This window comes from Lytechinus pictus, chromosome 7 (genome assembly GCF_037042905.1).
Source record: "Lytechinus pictus isolate F3 Inbred chromosome 7, Lp3.0, whole genome shotgun sequence".
NCBI lineage: Eukaryota > Metazoa > Echinodermata > Echinoidea > Temnopleuroida > Toxopneustidae > Lytechinus > Lytechinus pictus.
In genome coordinates this window covers 26,559,401-26,578,581 of record NC_087251.1, presented here as the reverse complement: position 1 = coordinate 26,578,581, position 19,181 = coordinate 26,559,401, and the positions used below count along the sequence as shown (strand labels likewise).

At 33.5% G+C, this 19,181-nt stretch overlaps 1 protein-coding gene across 1 annotated transcript in view; it reads right to left on the bottom strand.

The window, feature by feature from the left end:
- Nucleotides 1-287: 287 nt before the first annotated feature.
- Nucleotides 288-19,181, bottom strand: part of LOC129265340 (calcineurin subunit B type 2) — a 30,503-nt gene continuing 11,609 nt past the window's right edge. The window contains exons 3-6 of the mRNA XM_064102360.1: nt 14,514-14,690; nt 10,059-10,118; nt 7,291-7,475; nt 288-6,409 (exon numbers count right to left, since the gene is read on the bottom strand). Coding sequence (XP_063958430.1) covers nt 6,362-6,409; nt 7,291-7,475; nt 10,059-10,118; nt 14,514-14,690 — 470 coding nt within the window. The 3' untranslated portion in view covers nt 288-6,361. The remainder of the gene's footprint in view (nt 6,410-7,290; nt 7,476-10,058; nt 10,119-14,513; nt 14,691-19,181) is intronic.

Genomic DNA, 19,181 nt, shown 5'->3' with positions numbered 1-19,181 from the left:
AAGTTTGATTTTTCCATCAAAATGTAGGATTACAATTTTGGCAACCTATTTTGATTCATAAAGGTGCTTCCCCTTTGTCATCAAAGCTGCAAAAATTTATTATATTTTTCATATAATCAAAATACAAAGAAATATAGTGAGTGGATGACATCACATAACCATGTTTGTAAAATTAGCAACACTTTGAAATGCAATGACTTTCTAATTCTATATCGGATTTCAATTAAATTTGCAGCATCATGCTTTTTAGATGATCTCTTTTTATTCCAATCCACTTTTTTGCGGGGGGGGGGGGGGGTAGACTTGCCCTTTAATGTAGCATATATATCAGTTGAGGACTAAAAGCGCCAATATAGTGAACAGATTTGAAAATTCATAATAATGTGGTTTTTACTGCAAAATCAACTTGTCCCCATGTCACAATGGGACTAAAACACAAGGCTGCAAATCAGAAAGTGTATTTGAAATATTAGATAAATGCTATAATATCTCATCTTCACAGTGGCTTGACAATTTAGTGAATACATGTATGCAACGATTAACAAAGTTTTCCTTGTGGCCACTGATAAGAAAATAAACATTGATTTGGCATGGAATTCAGTGAATTCTTCGACCTCCATATAGCGAGGTTTATGTGCATGTCAATGCAAGTTGCAGCATAATATTCAAAGTTTACTATTAAAAAAAACACCGCAAGCAAATTTAAGGTGTCATAATGAAATCCAAAGTTCGTAGAGTGAGATTGTGTGCACTTGAATTGCAACTTCATATTCATGAAGTCTTATTAAAGATGGTGTTTAACAAGGATTTACAAGAAAAATGTAATTTGCTAGAGGTTGAGTCTTTTTTTAATGCATTGCAGTAAAAACTATGAACATTCACTTCTCTCAACAAGTAAACTTCAAAATGTTGATTTTTTTTTTAAATATACCACAACTAAATATTTAATCAACCAAACTTTTATTTTAATAGATAACGACATGTAAGAAACTTTTTTCATTTTTTGGAAAGAGGGAGGTGATGTTGGATAACATGGTAGATTCAAAGCGATACTAACTGAGAAATTTTGAAGTATGTTCCAACATATCACGGAATGTTACATGACTTACTTGAGAATACATTAGCCTTATAACATTAATGATGCATAGAAACAATGATTTTTCAAAGTCAGGAATTTAGTTTAAACTCTTTCAAATGGGTATCAGTTAAACATTTAATTATTCAAATGATTACAAGTATAGACTCAAATTGAAAATGTATCTACAAATGTCAAAGTAATATATGTCAAACTTCAATTCAGAATAGAAAAAAAGTAAAAAGCCACAGCAAAAAACAAAAAAAAACCAAGGGGAAAATAATATGGAAACAATTTAAATCCACACACGCACGTATATGGGAGCCTGCCCATCAGAAATTTCACAAGTAAATAAAATTTCATCTGAACATTCTACACTTTGACTCTCAATGAGAGGATATACAACAAAAACCCCACTACATGCATCATACATATCTACATTGGTTTATATACTTTAAATGATTTCATTTTAAAAAGAAACATCACAATTTTACCTATCCTTTATCATCTTATAAATTGAGAATGTTCCTAATGGTATCTGCATAATTCAACTGGCATATTTCAGTTATTAAGAATCAATCGTTTCTGAGTTCTACCGTAGTGTCATTTGATATTGCTCGGTTGCAATCAAACTCACCTTTATGAAAGAAGAAAGCTGTTAATGTCAGAAATACTGTCCAAAATGTCAACTTCCATATTGTGATTCACATTGAAGATTCCAAATATATGGTAATCAAATATTTAATCACTATCAAATGATTTTCAATAAGATGATGTCATTCTGTTTGACCATCTCTCATTGTAAATCCATATCCATTTCTTTCATCTGCTGGTTATAATTGTGTCTTTGTGTGATTTCATAATGCAATTAAAAGGAATTAAATTATTTTCTTCTTGTGTGCAAGTGTATTTGAAATTTTAATTTTGCAATCATATGTATCCAGTTTTAAAGGGATATCTCATAATCAGTTCTCCATTCCTACTAGAAACTTGTCATTTAACCTATGTTTTAATTATTCATAACAGATAATATAATCAACACTGAACAAAATTCCCCAAAGTCTGCAAATTCTCAAACTACAGTACGAGAAAAACCTTTGGACACAAAGCCCAAATATTGCTAGAATTGTGCCAGTTGATTATATGCCTTTGAAATAACCATCACAAACATTACACAGCTTCACAATGATCACTGTTCAAATATCAAATCTACATCTTACAAAAGAAATAAAATCATAATTTCTCATGATTTGTTAAATTGATATCTATAAAACTACATAGAGTGCTAAGTATGATACACACACAATACAAGCTTCCCATTTCAATAAATTCTAAGATACCATACAAATGATGTTGATAATATTACACGCATAGTATGAATATACTCTTCATAGAGACAGAATGAGAAAGTGAGAGAGAATTAGATATTTACATGTGTTATAATTGTATAATGTTTGGGTACATCATAATTCACCTTATATGCAATGCATGCAAATACATGTAGCAGCAATTCTGTTGATTTAGATACATTTTATATCAGAAAATGTATTTGATATTGAATATATCAGGAAAACCTTTAAATGCTTTGTATAATTCTTAGACAAGAAAATTGTTAAATTTTTTTTTTCTTCTATATTTGAAAGTTGTTGTATAATTGTTTGAAGCTGTTGAAATACTCCAAAGACAACGTAATATTGATATCTACCACATACAAATTTTTATTTTAAACGTATTACAAACTAGTTCTGCAAACGAATTCCTTCACATTTTAAACAAAAGATTCTGATAGAAAATATATTGATTAAGCCAAGCATGTACTAATGTACACAATTTCAATTTACTGGCAAGAAGATGTTTGTAATACTTAATAAAGATTTTTTTTTGCGTTAATTGAAAAGTAATAAGATACTGACAAAATATATGCCTTTCAAATGCCAATAACCTACACAACTTGATGATCTTTATATGAAATTTCCCCTCCAACAAAATGGAAGCAATATTCATAGGGAAATACTCTTGACCACAATCAAAATCACTCAGAACAAAGAAATATGTAGATACAAGTAATCTTTGAATCTAAACTTATATCTTGATCATATTCTTTTACAAATTTGATATAAGGAAATAGATTTCTTAATTAGAGCTCCTCTCTTGAAAGGTAGTGTGCCTTTGAAAACACATTTGGTAATTTCAAGTTCGGTGTTGATGGTGGTGTTAGATGCACATATCAGATTTCCTTCTCTAGAACTTCAAAACTAACATGAGTTCACAATAAATTATCCAAATCATTAATAGCTCAACCCCTAGTGAGATTCGTCTCAGAGCAAGGTTCATTTCAAATTTGGCGTTCTGCTGATGTAAAGATCAGTCCAATACCAACACCAGAAAGTTAACACTGAACTTGCAACACCCATTATAGTTCAAGACATTCAAATTTCTGAACACATGCACCAATCAGGCAAGTGCCTTGATGAAATTTTATGTTTGTGCTAAGACATGAACACAGTCTTGTCGGCAGACTTCAGAAAGATGCAATACCTTTAAATATACTCTATATATTTCATGAGATGTTTGAAGCATGTCTGTGGCCTACTCTGCCTTCCCAAGAATGCAATGCCACTATTGAACTTCCTACATAGCACTCCTATCTTCAGCACTGGCATGGTTAAGGAGAATCTTAATCAGAAAGGGTATTCCCCTACGAGGAAGGGGAATTCCCTATCTTGAAGGGTATTCCCCAATCAAGAAAAGGGGGCTGGTACATTCACTTTACAGAGGAGTGGTACACTGTCCGAATGGAATGACAGAACTACCATTCCAAAGGCACCATCATTTCAACAATAAAATTCACAATTCATCATGGGAAAGAAACTAATTTATTAGAAAGAAATATCAAACTTGAAAGAAAATCCTGTCGATCTATTTCACACTGGGTTTATACCAGGACATTTTTACAGACAAGGTATGATAAGATGATAATGGCTCAACTGGGATGATTTGCATATCAAAGGTAAAAATAAGTTTTCTTGAATATCAATAAGTAACTTCACACTTATGTGCAATAGTGCCATTACATCAATATGCTGAAAAAATTGTCTCAAATTAATTGATACAATTGTTTTTCATTCGACAGAACAGTTATAGAGATTACTGTGTCTATACAAAATGATGTAAATTAAACACAATTCGGAATTTGCTGACAAAGAGTCCGACACTTGAATAGTTCCACATGTTTGAGGGTTTCATTGTGTGTGGTAAGGTGTTGAGGGAGGGTGGAGAAATAAAGTGTACAGTGCAGAATAGCGACTGCACTTCAACAGCAATACAGAAAAAAGAAGTGATTGAAACAATTACAATTGCTCTCACACTCAATGCAAAACAATCCAGAGTTTAAAAAAAGTAAGAAACAGAGTCCACTATCTTGCCTGTACAAAACGACTATTACATCTTGAAATATTGCATCCAGAAATAATGAAAATAACAACAAACGCTCAGTGAATCAACAGTCGATGTCTATTGCCTATTTCAAATTTCACATTAATTTCATTTTTTTTTCTTGAAAACTCAATAATTTTTTCTTTCTTTTCCAGGTTATAATGAGAACACTTAAAGATTACAATGCAAAGAAATTAATCCACGGTTCACAGGAACTAAGATTGACAACAATCACCAACAACGAAGCAATTTTGCGATGTGATACAGATAAATTTTTTCGATCTACCCGTATGATATCCAAAGAAAACAAACCACACTCCTCACCCCTACGCTAATAAAGAAACACATATCCACACCTCGACAACTCTTACCATTTACCTACAAAAGAAAATTAACTAAAAAAATTATTATGTACAATTTGTGAAAGGAATCCTTTCAAACTCTTTGTTGCATGCTTGCCATCATGAAAGCTAAGTAAAGGTCAAAGTTCAAAGGTTAACTAAATTGTGATGAGCTAAGAAAATATGAAAATGGTTCATAGGGGAGGGTGGGATCATCCCTCCATTGGGCTGACTGATGCAGCAGTTGTACATTATCAAATGTGTAGAAGTTAGTAAAAAGTTTTCATTTCATTCATTTTGGGGGTGATAAACGGCTACTTTGGGTGAATAAATGTGTTGGATTTTCTTCCCCTTAATGTCAGCAGATGAAGAAAAAAAAATCATTTCAGATCAGAGCATGCATTACCATCACAGATATATAGTCATGCATTAAGTTTTGACTTTAATAAGGGAAGAAAAAAATCAAAGAAGTCTTGGACCTTCACAAAAGAGTTGTGAACTTTAAATTGCATGAATGATTCTTGGAATTTAAATTGCATGAACCAATCTAGACTGCTGTCTCAATCCTCTTGGAATCGTTTTAATAGTAATATAAGCACACTATGAAGAATTAGTGAAATGCCTCTTGGTAATGCAAAGGACCTAAAATATATGCCCACTCACTATCAACAAGATTATTATGTGTTACCTTCCCCATAAATGCAACACTGGACAACAGACTGTAATTACTCTTTCAGGGGATATCCTAGTTATTTTAGTTCAAGACTAAATGCAGACTCTGTCCCTTTTAGTCCAGGACTGAAGGAACAAAATATTTCCTGATGTGGAAAGCAGGAGACTAGATCTCATATCCCAAGAACAGCAGACTCCACCTTCTCATTCTAAGATCTCATTGCAGTAGACTAGACCTTTAATAGGCAAGGACTGTAGTTGATTAGATATTCTCAGTCCAAGAGTGTGGTAGAATAGACCTCATCAGTATGTAATGCTCTTTACCAAGGCTGATGTAGTCTGCATATTCTTAGAGAAGATTTGTAGTTGACTGGTCCTTCTCATTTCTTCAGCATGGCTAGATATCTTGTAAATTATGTTTTTATCTTAATTCCTCTCAGTTAAAAATATCATAATACATGGGTATAAAGCCTATGAGCGTGTTTAATGTTTCAAGCTTCATGAAATAAAAAGGACAAGGAAATTTGGGAGGGAAGAATTAATAATTGGCTGAAAAAATCATCATGATGGCAGCAGATATATCTTCTTTTTTTATTCCTTTTTTTAATATTCAATATTTTAAATGCTAAATAAACAAAAACATTGCATTGAAAATAAATGAAACATAAGTAGACAGATGAAGAAGATAGGTAGATAGATCAAGTTGGAAAGTGAGGGAAATTATAGAAAAAAGAAGAGAAGTGAAAAGTAGAGAAGTGAAAGAAGAGAGAGAGAGCAAAGAGAGATTACAGAGTACACTGCAGCGTGGAGCTGGGAGATTTACAAGTGGCTGGTGGGGCTATACATCAACGACAACTTTCTGATGGATGTCTGTATTTGCAACAACCTGTAGGGAGATAGAGAGAGAGAGGAAAATAAAATATTGTAGGCGTTTTCAAAATATATATGCAAGAAAAGTATTTCAGACCCGTTAGGCATCAAATTCACCTGTACTTGCAAAAACAGTAAGGAATGGTTTCAGTTTACTGATAAGCTTTTATTTATTTCAAAATAGTTAAACAATTTTTTTTGTTTTTATACAAGGGATGGGTATGTGTATAGCTTTAAAAATTTGTTTTTTTGATGAGGTAAGTTGGACAAACAGTCTTGAAAGGACACAGATATTACCTAGGAAACAAAATTGTGTAGTCAAGACCCGAAGCAAACTAAACTATAAGACCCCCCCCCCCCCCCTTAATGACAGCTGACTTGTAAGCTCAAAAACATCAATTGCTGTGTTATGGAACCATGGGATTATTTGTAAGTCTGACTTGTATTCTTCACTTTCCAAGAAAAGTGAGTGAACTACCAAAATGCTCATCAATAAGGATGCCATTTCATTGAATTCCTCACTTTCAGTAAGCTGTGCAAAACTAAATACGATTAATCTCGAAATGGGAAAGGGGCAACCAAAAATCACTGTGAATGCTCGGTAATTTTGGCTGCAACTGACAATTGGAGCTTAAATTACTTCAAGGTACCCAAGACCTTAGAAAGCATACTGACTGGCCTCAATGCCTATTTCATTGGACTTGGAAATGTTTTTGCCCTACCACCCCCCCCCCCCTTCTCCCATCCGTAATGTAATATACGAATGTGCCTATAAAAAAGTGGCTTTGAGATCAAAAATATCAAAATTAAGGACCTCAGCTGTGCTCTCTATAGGCACAATACCCTACATATGCACATTATCAAGTACAAACTTTCATTTAAAAAAGAAAAACTTACAGTGCAGAATTCCTCATAGGATATTTTGCCATCACCATCCAAGTCAGCATTGGTGATGGTCTTGTCTACGATCTGCTGCAGCTGAGTGTCCTTGAGGTTGGACCCTACCATCATCTTTAAGACCTGGAACAGTTCACCGTTTGAGATGTAACCATCGTGGTCCACGTCATAGATCCTGAAGAAGACTGAATATCAAACATAAAAAGGTCAAATTATGGGTGATTTTTTAGCCTGTTCTTTTTATTTTGGGGGCTACCTTTATGTTGCGCATAAAGGTTGCAAAATGACACTACGTAATTTCACAAAGCCAGGCACTGACACAGAAGTTATAAAATCAGATCCATGACATAAAACCCTCCGTCTGAAAGCAGTTATTCTGTCATTGATAGCACTTGAATTTCATGAAAATTTTAGTTGCACATGCTGCAGAATGATTCTAAACAGAATGATCACTCCAAAGAAAAAAAAGCTTTAGGAGGATTTTAGCAGGGGGGGAATAATTTCACAGTCCAAAGATTTAACGGGCTACTCCAGGCTGAAAATAATTAATGTCAAAATAAAGAGTAGAATTCACCAATCAAAATGTTTAACATTTCATCAAAATCTGATAACAAATAACAGAGTTATTGAATTTAAATTTAAGCAATATTTGTGTAAATAGTTATATGCATATTGTCATGAATATTCGTTAGGTGGACTGATGATGTCATGTTCCCACTTTCCTTTCTTTAATGTTATAAAATGGGGTCATCGTGGTCTAGTGGTTATGACTCTCGTCTTTCATGGGTTCAATTCTCAGCCATGGCATGTTTTCCTTCAGCAAGAAATATACCCACATTGTGCTGCGCTCAACCCAGGTGAGGTGAATGGGTATGAAGAAATTCCTTGAATGCTTGAGCGCCTATATAGGCAGTGCAGCTAAAACCGGGGTAATAATAGCAGCACTTTGTTTTTATCAGGCAAAAAAATGCTATATGAATCCAGCTGTTATCATTATTATTTATAATTATTTAGATGTAGGGTTTTAGAGGCGCAGATATTTTTTGACGTCTTGCGAGGTTGTTTCAAAGAGACAAAATATTAAAAATGATTTTTAACGTGCATGCCTATGAAAACCATCCAATATTGAAAATATTGGACAAAATGAATATTTTGCCCCGCCCACAAGCTTATCATTGGTTAATAAATGATTGTGCGCATTAAGCTATTGTTACGTCACAATGAAATTGCATTGCGTATTAGTTGCCAGGAGGTGTGGTAAAGGAGCGTCAATTTATTGAATTCAAATGCGCTTGCACTATCCGCTAGCGCATCTTTACTTTATTACAGAGATTTCTTTTTTTTTATGACAATACTCAGGCGCCATGCTTATGATTTACAGGATTGCCATAAATGATGGTTACTAAAATTGCTTATTGCTTCATTACTTTATGTTTAGATTTGTGGGGTATCTAAATAATAATAATATTGGATGACCAATTTTCGTGGGATGCGTAAAAATATTGTTACTCGCTGAAGAACAATATTGGATTCATCTCCGACTCATCCAACATTGTTCTTCAGCTCGTACAATATTTCTTCGAATCCCACTCAAGGCCATCCAATATTCCCTAAATATCATTAAATCATAATCATTCCATATTTTCACACATGTGTGTATGATATGCCTCCCTTATAACAGATAAGTTGTAGTAATGAATATCTAATTGATTGCATTAGTTGCCAATCCAATGATTTACATTCTTGGAGGAAAAAATTTGAATAAACATAATTTTATATAATAAAACACAAAAGAACAAGTATAAGTGAGGATATGACATCATCACTTTGGTCTTTATTCATGAAGTCATGCAATTTCACCAAAAAAGTGCAAATCTTCAAAATGTCATAACTTTGTTTAATATTCCTTGTCTGATTTTGGCCAAATTGTCAGTGTTTTGTTTGATTTTCTTCATCTGTTCAAACCATATTATTTTTAGCAAGGAGTTACCATTTAATTGCAACTGTTACAGTATATGATGAAATTTTTTTCTTCAAATAATTGCATACATGTAATAAAGAACTTAGAATAAAAAACAGTTATCTATTAAAGACATTAACAATAACAATGACATCTGTTGAGAATAAATCAAGAAGCTAAGAAGATTCTATAATACTATTTGGAGACATTATTCATTATTTGCATAAACAAACTAGCACATCAATGATGTGGAGCTCATCCGGCATCTTGCAACAAAATTTAACACAATTTTTAATTTAAGCCCAGATAGTGAATTATATAGGTGACATAAATTAAGGAAACATAATTGAAATTGATGAAGAAATGACAAAGAAGCATTTTTTGTGATCTATGAATAAATTTTGTATAAATTAGCATAAAAATTTCTCATGTAGCTCTAAGATGGAACAAAACAAAATCAAAATCAGTTAACAAATAAGCATTTTTTGTAAAAATATGCTTAATATAAAGCATACTTAATGAGTTTCAAAATTCTGTTTAGAAGTTTTGAATCCCCCACCTTGTACTATCATATAAAGCAAACAGAATTGAAATGGGACTTGAAATTACAAAGAAGAAGCATTTCGAAATTGTGTACGGACGACAGACGCCATGCCACGGCATTAGCTCATCTGTCCCTTTGGAAGTAACATTTCATCTCTGGCAAGAAGTATTGAAATATATCATAAAATCATATGCATTGCCTTGAGTGCAAAATGGCCATTGTCTTGGAGTATTTCAAATTTATGCTAAATGAATGAATACTTACATCTAAGTTTTGATTCTTTGTCTCCTTTCACACTGAATTGTGATACACCCTGGATGAATTCTGAGTGATGTAAAAAAAAAAAAAAAAGAGAGAGAGAGAAAAAAAAATTACTTTTATGAACCTGTACGTAAAAAAAATATAGGATTTTGCATCACAATTTAGAATAAGATCATAACCAAATTTGTATGCCAATGCTTGCATGAAATGTGAAGTCACAACTCCTGAATCTAGGAGAATGTATTCTTTCTGGACTTACTGTCTTTAGCCAAACTACCAATCTGTCATGCAAGATCTTCAAGACAATATCTTGTGATGCACTTGAACTTCTATACTTATTTTTTTCCTACAGTGTACAAAATCTTTTTTTCTCTTCACATCTTTTGTTTTTCTTTCCCTCAGTGATCATAGTGATTAGGCATATATACATGTCCTTTCCACCATAAAGAGGCACTTCACAATTTCTTCATATTTCTTCATGTGCCTATCATTAAAACAACAATCTATTATATGAGCATTTTTATATGGACAAATTAATGTCCATTTGAAATTATTTTTCTATTTATACTGATTAAGCATGAGATGTTCCCACACCCGCAACATGGAAGACAAAAATTGTTCATTTAAGCATTACTGTAAAGTCATCTACCGAAAGTGAAAGTCACAATTAATTCTAAATAGTATTGTGTATCCATTTATGTTACCCCCCCCCCCCCCCCCCCCCCCCCCGTCTCAAAAGTGTAATATGAAAAGATTCTATTCTTGTTATCAAGGATCTCGATAGAACATTTTTTTCAACATTTTTAATTAGGGCTGCAGAAAATTAATTTGCACTTTATCCATAGATGGTGAAGGTGGAATTTCATATAGCACAAGAACAGATCACAAGTTGATCATAAAACTGTGCATACATGTACCTTACAAACAGCATTAGGAAACACCACTCCCTTTAATCAAATACCATTCATAATCTAAATATCAATCATATCAAATGTAATTCTTTGATATAAACTTTGATCAATTTCATCTTCAATGTTTTCATGCATCAACAAATACTGGAAATGTTACATTTTGAAGGAAAATTAAAGTCCCCATGAAGGAAAATGAAAGTCCTCATTAACAAACAAATAATGTGAATAAAACATACACACTCTAGATTTATTCAATAGAAATGGTGGACAAATTTCCAGAAAAAACCCTCCTAAATTATTTAAATCCAACACACAAGTCATGAAGTCAGCAATCATGATAACATAGCTTGTGAGATGCGAGACTTCATATAGCACAGTGGTTGGTTTCTTCTAGGAAATCCAAGCCAATTTGTTAAAGAATTGGATTGTAGACTATAGTTGTGTTCAAGCGGCAAACAAGATTGAGCTCCTGCAAATATTTTCTACGATCATCAGAACACACGATGAACCAGGAAAGAAGATGGGTTTTGCTACAGATTCAACAAGTGGTTGCCAGAATAACTTTAACACAACCAACATTCTAAAGATGATTTCAGAGACATCACACAGTGGGAGGCTTCCGTGGAAAAAGACACATGTATCAAAGTTAACCCATATTCCACTGTAAGGTCAACAATATTCACAGTAACAATACCAAGAAAATAGAATCAATTTGCTCTTTTTTTCAGATTGTATTCCAAATCACAAAAGTGAATGGAATCATAATTCATGTTTGTGTATCTGGGTTGATAATTTGTCTGAACACACCACGTAAAACCCCTTTCTAATCTGGCTCACTGATTTCATTTGATGTAAGAATGAAAAGGTCAGGGAGAAAGAGAGATGAACTGGGCTATGATCAAAAGGAACTGCATTTCAAAGAAAAGTGTACTGTACAGCTACTGCAGGCATGTACAATATCGTATTAAAGCAACATGCACTTGCTCTCGTTTTGTTCTTCAAAGACTACATGTAGTGTATAGTGTATCTGGTGTATGATATGTATTTCATCATAGCCCATTAGAAGATATATTTTGATGATTTAATGTTGAAAAAAACATAAAGAGGATGGGGTTTATCTATTAACATATTGATTGACACCTGCATTCTTCAATTCCCATTATTGAATTCTTTGAACGTGTTCAGGTTTATGAGGCAACAGTTTTAAAGAAAAAATTGTCTTTTCCCTTCTCGGTACAAAAACACAAATATTATTTCAAGGTAAAGGAATACTTATTTAACCTATAGTATAGGAAATAATGAATGAATAAAGCATTGACCTTTCTCATGAATTGAGAGAATATTGTTATATATATCAAAGGAAATCAAACTTTTTCAAGCATAAATGACTAGACTTTCTTGATTTGTGAGTTTTGCACATTGCGATATTCAGAGGATATAAGCCTGTGGGTTGCACTCTGGCATTGGATTACAGAATAGGGTGGAAGTTCACCTTTGTCCTGATTAGCTAATCAGAAGAAATATTTCTGATTTTTCTGTTTTATACCTAATTTTAATGGTTTCATTCTCAATTAATGTGATGGCCAAATATTCACAAAATCATTGTTCTGTTTGTATGTATCCAAAAAAAATTCATTCATTTTATTCCATGCTATGGATTCCTTTCTGGCTCCAGTTTCATGAAAATTGGTAAAATTGGTAAAACGCACGATGGCCATTGAAAAGTTTAGGGGCCTCACCCATTTTTGCTCAAACAACATATAGCAACATGCAATACCACAATAACCGCGGGCTCTTTGCACCATTTTTATTTCTTTTCCATTCTCGGATTATGATATGAACAAATTTTCTGGTAAAATTAAAAAATTGGGATGAACTGACATGGGAAAATTCCCCTCTTGGTATCTATTAAATCTCATTTATATCAAGGTATGAAAATATGACACCCAAAGTTTTTACAATCAAGTAAACCCATAAAACGTGCCCGTCGACAACATCAGTATTACAGCGGCCATTAAGCTAGTAGTCATGGCAACACATCATAATGCAGTGCACGGTAACATTGAATGTTTACATACTTGTCAGAAATATCAGGAACTATGCAGTTCCTACATAGCTTTTTAATAGTGTGATTGCTCACACTTCACTTTACAGAGTAATTTGTACGAATGAATGAATGAAAATGACTATGACAAAAATGATGATAATGATGATGACGACGACGACGACGATGATGATGATGGTAATAATAATTATGTCGATAACAATTTTGTTTATGACGTAGTGTATAATTAGGGGGGAGGTGATGATGATTCTGATAATGATGACGATGATGATTTATTTTTTATGATGATGACGATAAACGATGGTCGTGATGATGACGATGCTGATGACTCTGATGATGATAAACGATGGTCGTGATGATGACGATGCTGATGACTCTGATGACTGATAATGATGATAACAATAAGGAAACAGTGATAATAAATTGGATTTTAATTCTACAGTTCCCTTTGCTATTCTAGGTAATTATACAAGCTTTCCATGTAGCCAGACCATGCAAGCTTAAAATATTGAACCATTTCAAACTGCACTTATGACTGCCACAATGACGGGATGAATAACTGGGAGTTGAAAATCACGCAGGTGGGGATACCTAGCATCAACGATGAAGTATAGATTACGTGGAGGAGGAAACTACCTCTTTATTCCCCCTCACACTGAGGACCGTCTGATGTGCCTCCTCCAGCATGCATCAGAGGTGAGAAATGATGAGGGTGGATGGACAACATGAAAAATTCATTTCTGCATTCTTCTCGTGCAAAAAAGGTCCTTTGCATGGGCATTATGGAGAGGGATGAGTGGGGGAATGATGCTCTTTACTGTAGGGTTTTGATGTACATGTAGAGTAGCTTATGGGACAGATATGTATTAGAGAGAGAGTATAAATGAGAGAGAGAGGGAAAGAAAGGGTAGAGAGGGTGTAGGTTAGAGTAGAGAGAAAGATCGAGAAAGATATTAGGAAAAGACAAAGAAATATATTTTGATCGAGGTAGATATAGATGGAAAATATAGAGTTAAAATAAATGAAATAAAATAGAAAAAAAAAGATAAATGGAGTAAGAAATAAAGTAAAAGATCAAATACAAAGAAAGAAATATGTGCGTCCATCGGAAAAAGATGCCCCTACTTTATCATGCACAATCCAAGACATGCGACATTTTGACCTTTTACCGGCAGAATCTCAATTAAAAAATGACTGCATTTTTGTGTTAAATGGCCATTGAAAAGACAAAGATCCCCCTAAAACATCATTTAAAAAATGAATATAGCATAAGTAAAACTGCCCAACTTTGAAACATTGAAAATTTACCCTACCTCTCTGTTTGAAATGAGGACATTAATTCCAACCCCCCCCCAAGAAAAAAACCCAAATAATGATAATAATAATGATAAATTAATAAATTAAACAAATAGAAGCAAAGCCCAAGACAAGAACCTATACACTTTTACTTTTCATCCCCATACACATTCATTTTCAACTTACCTTTGAAATCTACCTCTCCGTTTCCGTCCTCGTCAAATATATCAATAACCCTTTGAACCAGTGGATTCTGCTGCAGCTCCGGTAATGACATAAACTCATCCACACTCAGAGAACCAGAGTTATCAAGATCAAGCTTCTTAAACCGCTTCCCAAGCCTACGGATCTCATCCGCATCAACTGTCAAAGAAAATATGAACAGGGCACAATGAATGTAATACTTCATCATAGATTACATGAATACAAGTACATGTTACATTTATTATATCTTTTCTGGGGTAAAATTAAAGGGGTGCTCTGGGCTGAAAATAATTATAACTCAAAAATAGATTAAAATTCAAACAGTTAAATGCTGAAAACTTCATCAAAATCTGATTAATAAAAAAGTTATCGATTTTTAAAGTTTAGCAATATTTATGTGAAAAGTTATAAGAACATTGTCATGAATATTCATTAAGTGGGCTGATGATGCAGTGTCCCCACTTTCCCTTTTCTGATGTTATTACATGATTTCATCAGTATTTTATAATTTAAAATGTAGGTATTTTGATAATTGGGTTTGGAAAACATTTTAGAATTGCACGAATTTGTACAATCGTAAACATGCATGAAAAAGATACACATTTCTGCATGAGAGATAAATGCAAATGTCTTTTAAAACGCTCTTGTACTTTGATCACCTTACTTGATCCATGAGGGACGAAACCAAATTTTACATTATTGTAGTTCAAAATCATAATTCCAAGTCATAACATGAAGAATATAGCGTTTAACATCATCGCTCTTTCATTTTCATGCTACTAGTACCCAAGTATACATCTGACTGTTTTGTGAAAATAAGTGATATCAAAACCTTTTTTATTTTAAATCTAATTCATAGGAAATGTTCACTGTTATGCCTCTTTGATTTTTGTCTCTTTTTTTTTTCACCTCAACTTTACATTACAATGGACTTGATGTTAAATAATTTTAATGCTCTGTGATGGGGATCGTCAAAGCAGAAAACTGTGCCACCCTATAATTTGGATCACCCGTATAAAATTACAAATCCACTTGTAGACTGAATAAATTATCAATGCACACATATCCACTGCACATGAAGGTTATTAGCTTCAGAAGGTCTCATTATAGCAAGTCAATTAATCCCCAGGGACAACAAATTGATCATTCCCTTTAAACAATAGATTTATAATTTACATTTACACTGTGTGAATGCAGGCAGGACAAAAATTCATGATTTTTCTCAAGTGGGCTTTCGATACACACACTGACTTGAAGAATGACTGATGTAGTCTACCAACACAGACCCTAATTCATTCTTTCATTCTCTTCCTGGGTCTTTAGAGACGCCTACAGCAAACATGTCTACTTGAGATGTCCATTGAGATGTCCATTGAGCTTTCTGATTCGGAAAAGCTTCAGTATTAACATGTCAATGATCTTTTTCACTGTACTATTCAAATTACCGTAGCAGGTTTTGATAAATGAGAGGTTTCTGCCTGCAAACTAGTTCAATAGACTGGGGGGGGGGGGAGGGGAGATTGGAAGCCTGAAATGACAATTACCTCATGAGGCGAGTATTGATTCATCATCACAGTCAAAGTCAAGCGGTTAAATGACACACAATCAGTCCATGCACACAAGATATCTACAATGCTACATGACAGCATCTACAGCCAGACAGCCTGGAAAAGTCATGTTTCTCTTTTTTTTTCTCTCTCTTGATTCGTTATAGACATACATGTAGGGTGACAGGTATAGGTTTGTTTCTTCATCCCCTTATTTGTGTCATTGTCCTCCCCTTCCCCCCTCCCTCCTTCTCTAAGCTCTCTTGCTTAGCACCCCTTCCATTTCTTTCCAATCTTTCAGCGTTTAATCATTTTTCCATTAATACCACCATTTCTTACACATTTAATTGATGGGGGAGGGGCTCTAATAATCATTCTTAGTCTCAACATGCATATTTGTAGAAACATATGTTTAAAAATATTTTGTGAATTTGATAATGATTATGTATTTCATTTTACATTACACCAAATTATTGAGCTATAATTTCTGAATAGAGAGCTATGAACAAAAAATACTTAAGGCATTTTGATATATTGTTAAAGGTAAATGCCAGTTGTGGTAACGATATCAAAATGAGTTCGTACAGAATCCAATGAAATGACCACCAAAGTGTCTGTTTGTATAAATAAAAAATATGTGCCAAAGGATTCTGGAAGAAATTGTGTAATTGCTGAGAAATTAGCAAATAAGCACAGGATTCAGGTCAAGCGTCGGGCCGACATTCAAAGCAATAATAACACACTGTCCCATGTGCGCTTATCTGTGTTCGTGATCTTCAGTGTGAACATTTTTCAGCGTAGAATTTCAAGATTTCACAAAGTTCAGTTTATGTAACTGTACCAGATCTAGATCCTCGATGATATACTGACAATTAAGCCTGGTTTTACAGACTTTCTCATGAAATCAGTGTTTACTGCAACTACTGGCATTTCTCTTTAAAGTTACATAAATTTTGCATACAAATGTATTTACATTATGGTTTCCTTCATTAACCACCATAATACATTGAATTAATTCATAAAACTAAATTAAATAGAAAATTATTAGAAAAATTGTTAAATATAAGGACAAATCTAAGTATTTTAGGCATATTTTCCTTATAGTCCCATAGAAAATACATGTACATAAAGCTATTCTTCCTTGTATACATTTTTAAAAGGTCTGATTGCATTTTTTTCCTTCAAAATTCAAATGTAGGTTTCCCACATAAAGAAAACTGCAATAATCTAACATTTTTCTTTTTCATTTTGATTCATGAAGACACATTGCCCCTTCATAGTCTAATCCCTTTGGTCAATATGTCAAGAATTTGTCATTCTAATCTATGCTAATCTATAAAATATCTGTAGACCTAGGTGTAGGTAAAGACAAATATTTTACGGTAGCTAAAATAACTGGCAGAGTTAGCTAAAAGTGTACATTAACAGGTGGTTGGAATACAAGCTGGGTGCTTCTTCTATTAAGCGTTCCAAAGAAAATCACCGCAACCTCTGTGGAGAGTGAATCCCAAGCAAACGGGGGCAAGCATTATATGCACAACATTTCCCCCCTCTACATCTGAAAGATGCATTGAGCCGACAGCTGAGTTTGTGAGAGTCAGACTGACATTTTTAAAGGACAAGTCCACTCCAACAAAAAGATGATTTGAATAGAAAAAGAAAAATCAAACAAGAATAACACTGAAAATTTCATCAAAATCGGATCTGAAATACGAAAGTTATGACATCTTCAAGTTTTGCTAACTTTCACCAAAAAGTTATATGCACATCCTGGTCAGTATGCAAATGAGGGGACCAATGACATCACCCACTCACTATTTCTTTTGTATTCGATTATATGAAATATGAAATATTTGAATTTTCTCCTCAATGTCATGTGAGCAAAGTTTCATTCCTCCCTTAACATTTGGGATTTGATTGTTTTAACATTTTGTGGTTCAAACAAGATGGTCATAATTGCCATATCCGTAAAAAAATGAAATATTGTATAATTCAAACAATAAAAAACAAAAGAAATAGTGAGTGAGTGACATCATCAACTCTCTCATTTGCATATCACTGAGTTGTGCATATCACTGTTTTGTGAAAAATAAGCGAAACTTTATAATGCCATAACTTTCTCATTTTCCATCCGATTTTGATGAAATTTTCAGCATTATGCTAGTTTAATTTTTCTCTGTTTATTCTAATCAAAAATTTTCTGGGGTGGACTTGACCTTTAAGAAATCATAAGTATAGGGTGTATAATAAAATCAAGAATTTATTCTTATATCTGAATACGAATGGAGTATATGATCAACATTTCTCTCCACTTGTTAATATGCAGGTTTTGCGTTGGACAGTTTGTGAGAGACAGACTGACATTTTGAAGAAATCATAAGGGTAGGGTGTATCACAAAATATGTGTGAGCATTTTTCAGAAATTTCCTTCACATGCATATTTCTTCACAGGAACTGCATATGTAGCCCCCCCCCCCCCCCCCTGCAGCTGACAGATGTGTTACACATACATGTATCAGCACAAATACTCTCAGATGGTAGACTGACATATTCAGGAAATATGTAAAGGGTGTATCATGAATAAAAAGCAGATTTTTTTTTCTTAAAAAGTGATTAAAAATATGAACATGACCATACAAGATTTCCAATTCAGCACAATATCATTTAACCAAAGAATTTCATATTGAAGTACATAAATATATCACTTCACTGTTTCAAATTAGTTTTTTTTTCATCAAAATGTGATTTTGTTTGGATTTTGATTGTAAGCACAAAAGGCATACTATGTGAAACGGTATTGACTTTTGAGAAAATTTCTTTCAGAATTCACAAAATCCCAACCAGAAACCAGAACTAGATTTCCTATTCATAACATGCAATGTCTCCAAGTATTATCAGGTGCATAGGGGCAAATTTAGCAATCATTGTGAACATTGTACATAATTATATCAAGGTACCTTTCTGCTGCTAACTGCAGAATGAAAACAATTATGCTTTAGCCTTGATGCTTCATCCATGCATGCAATGCCCTTCTTTTATAAGAATACAAAAGTTATTATCCTTCTCCCACAACCAATTATCTTGTTTAATTGACAAATTATGA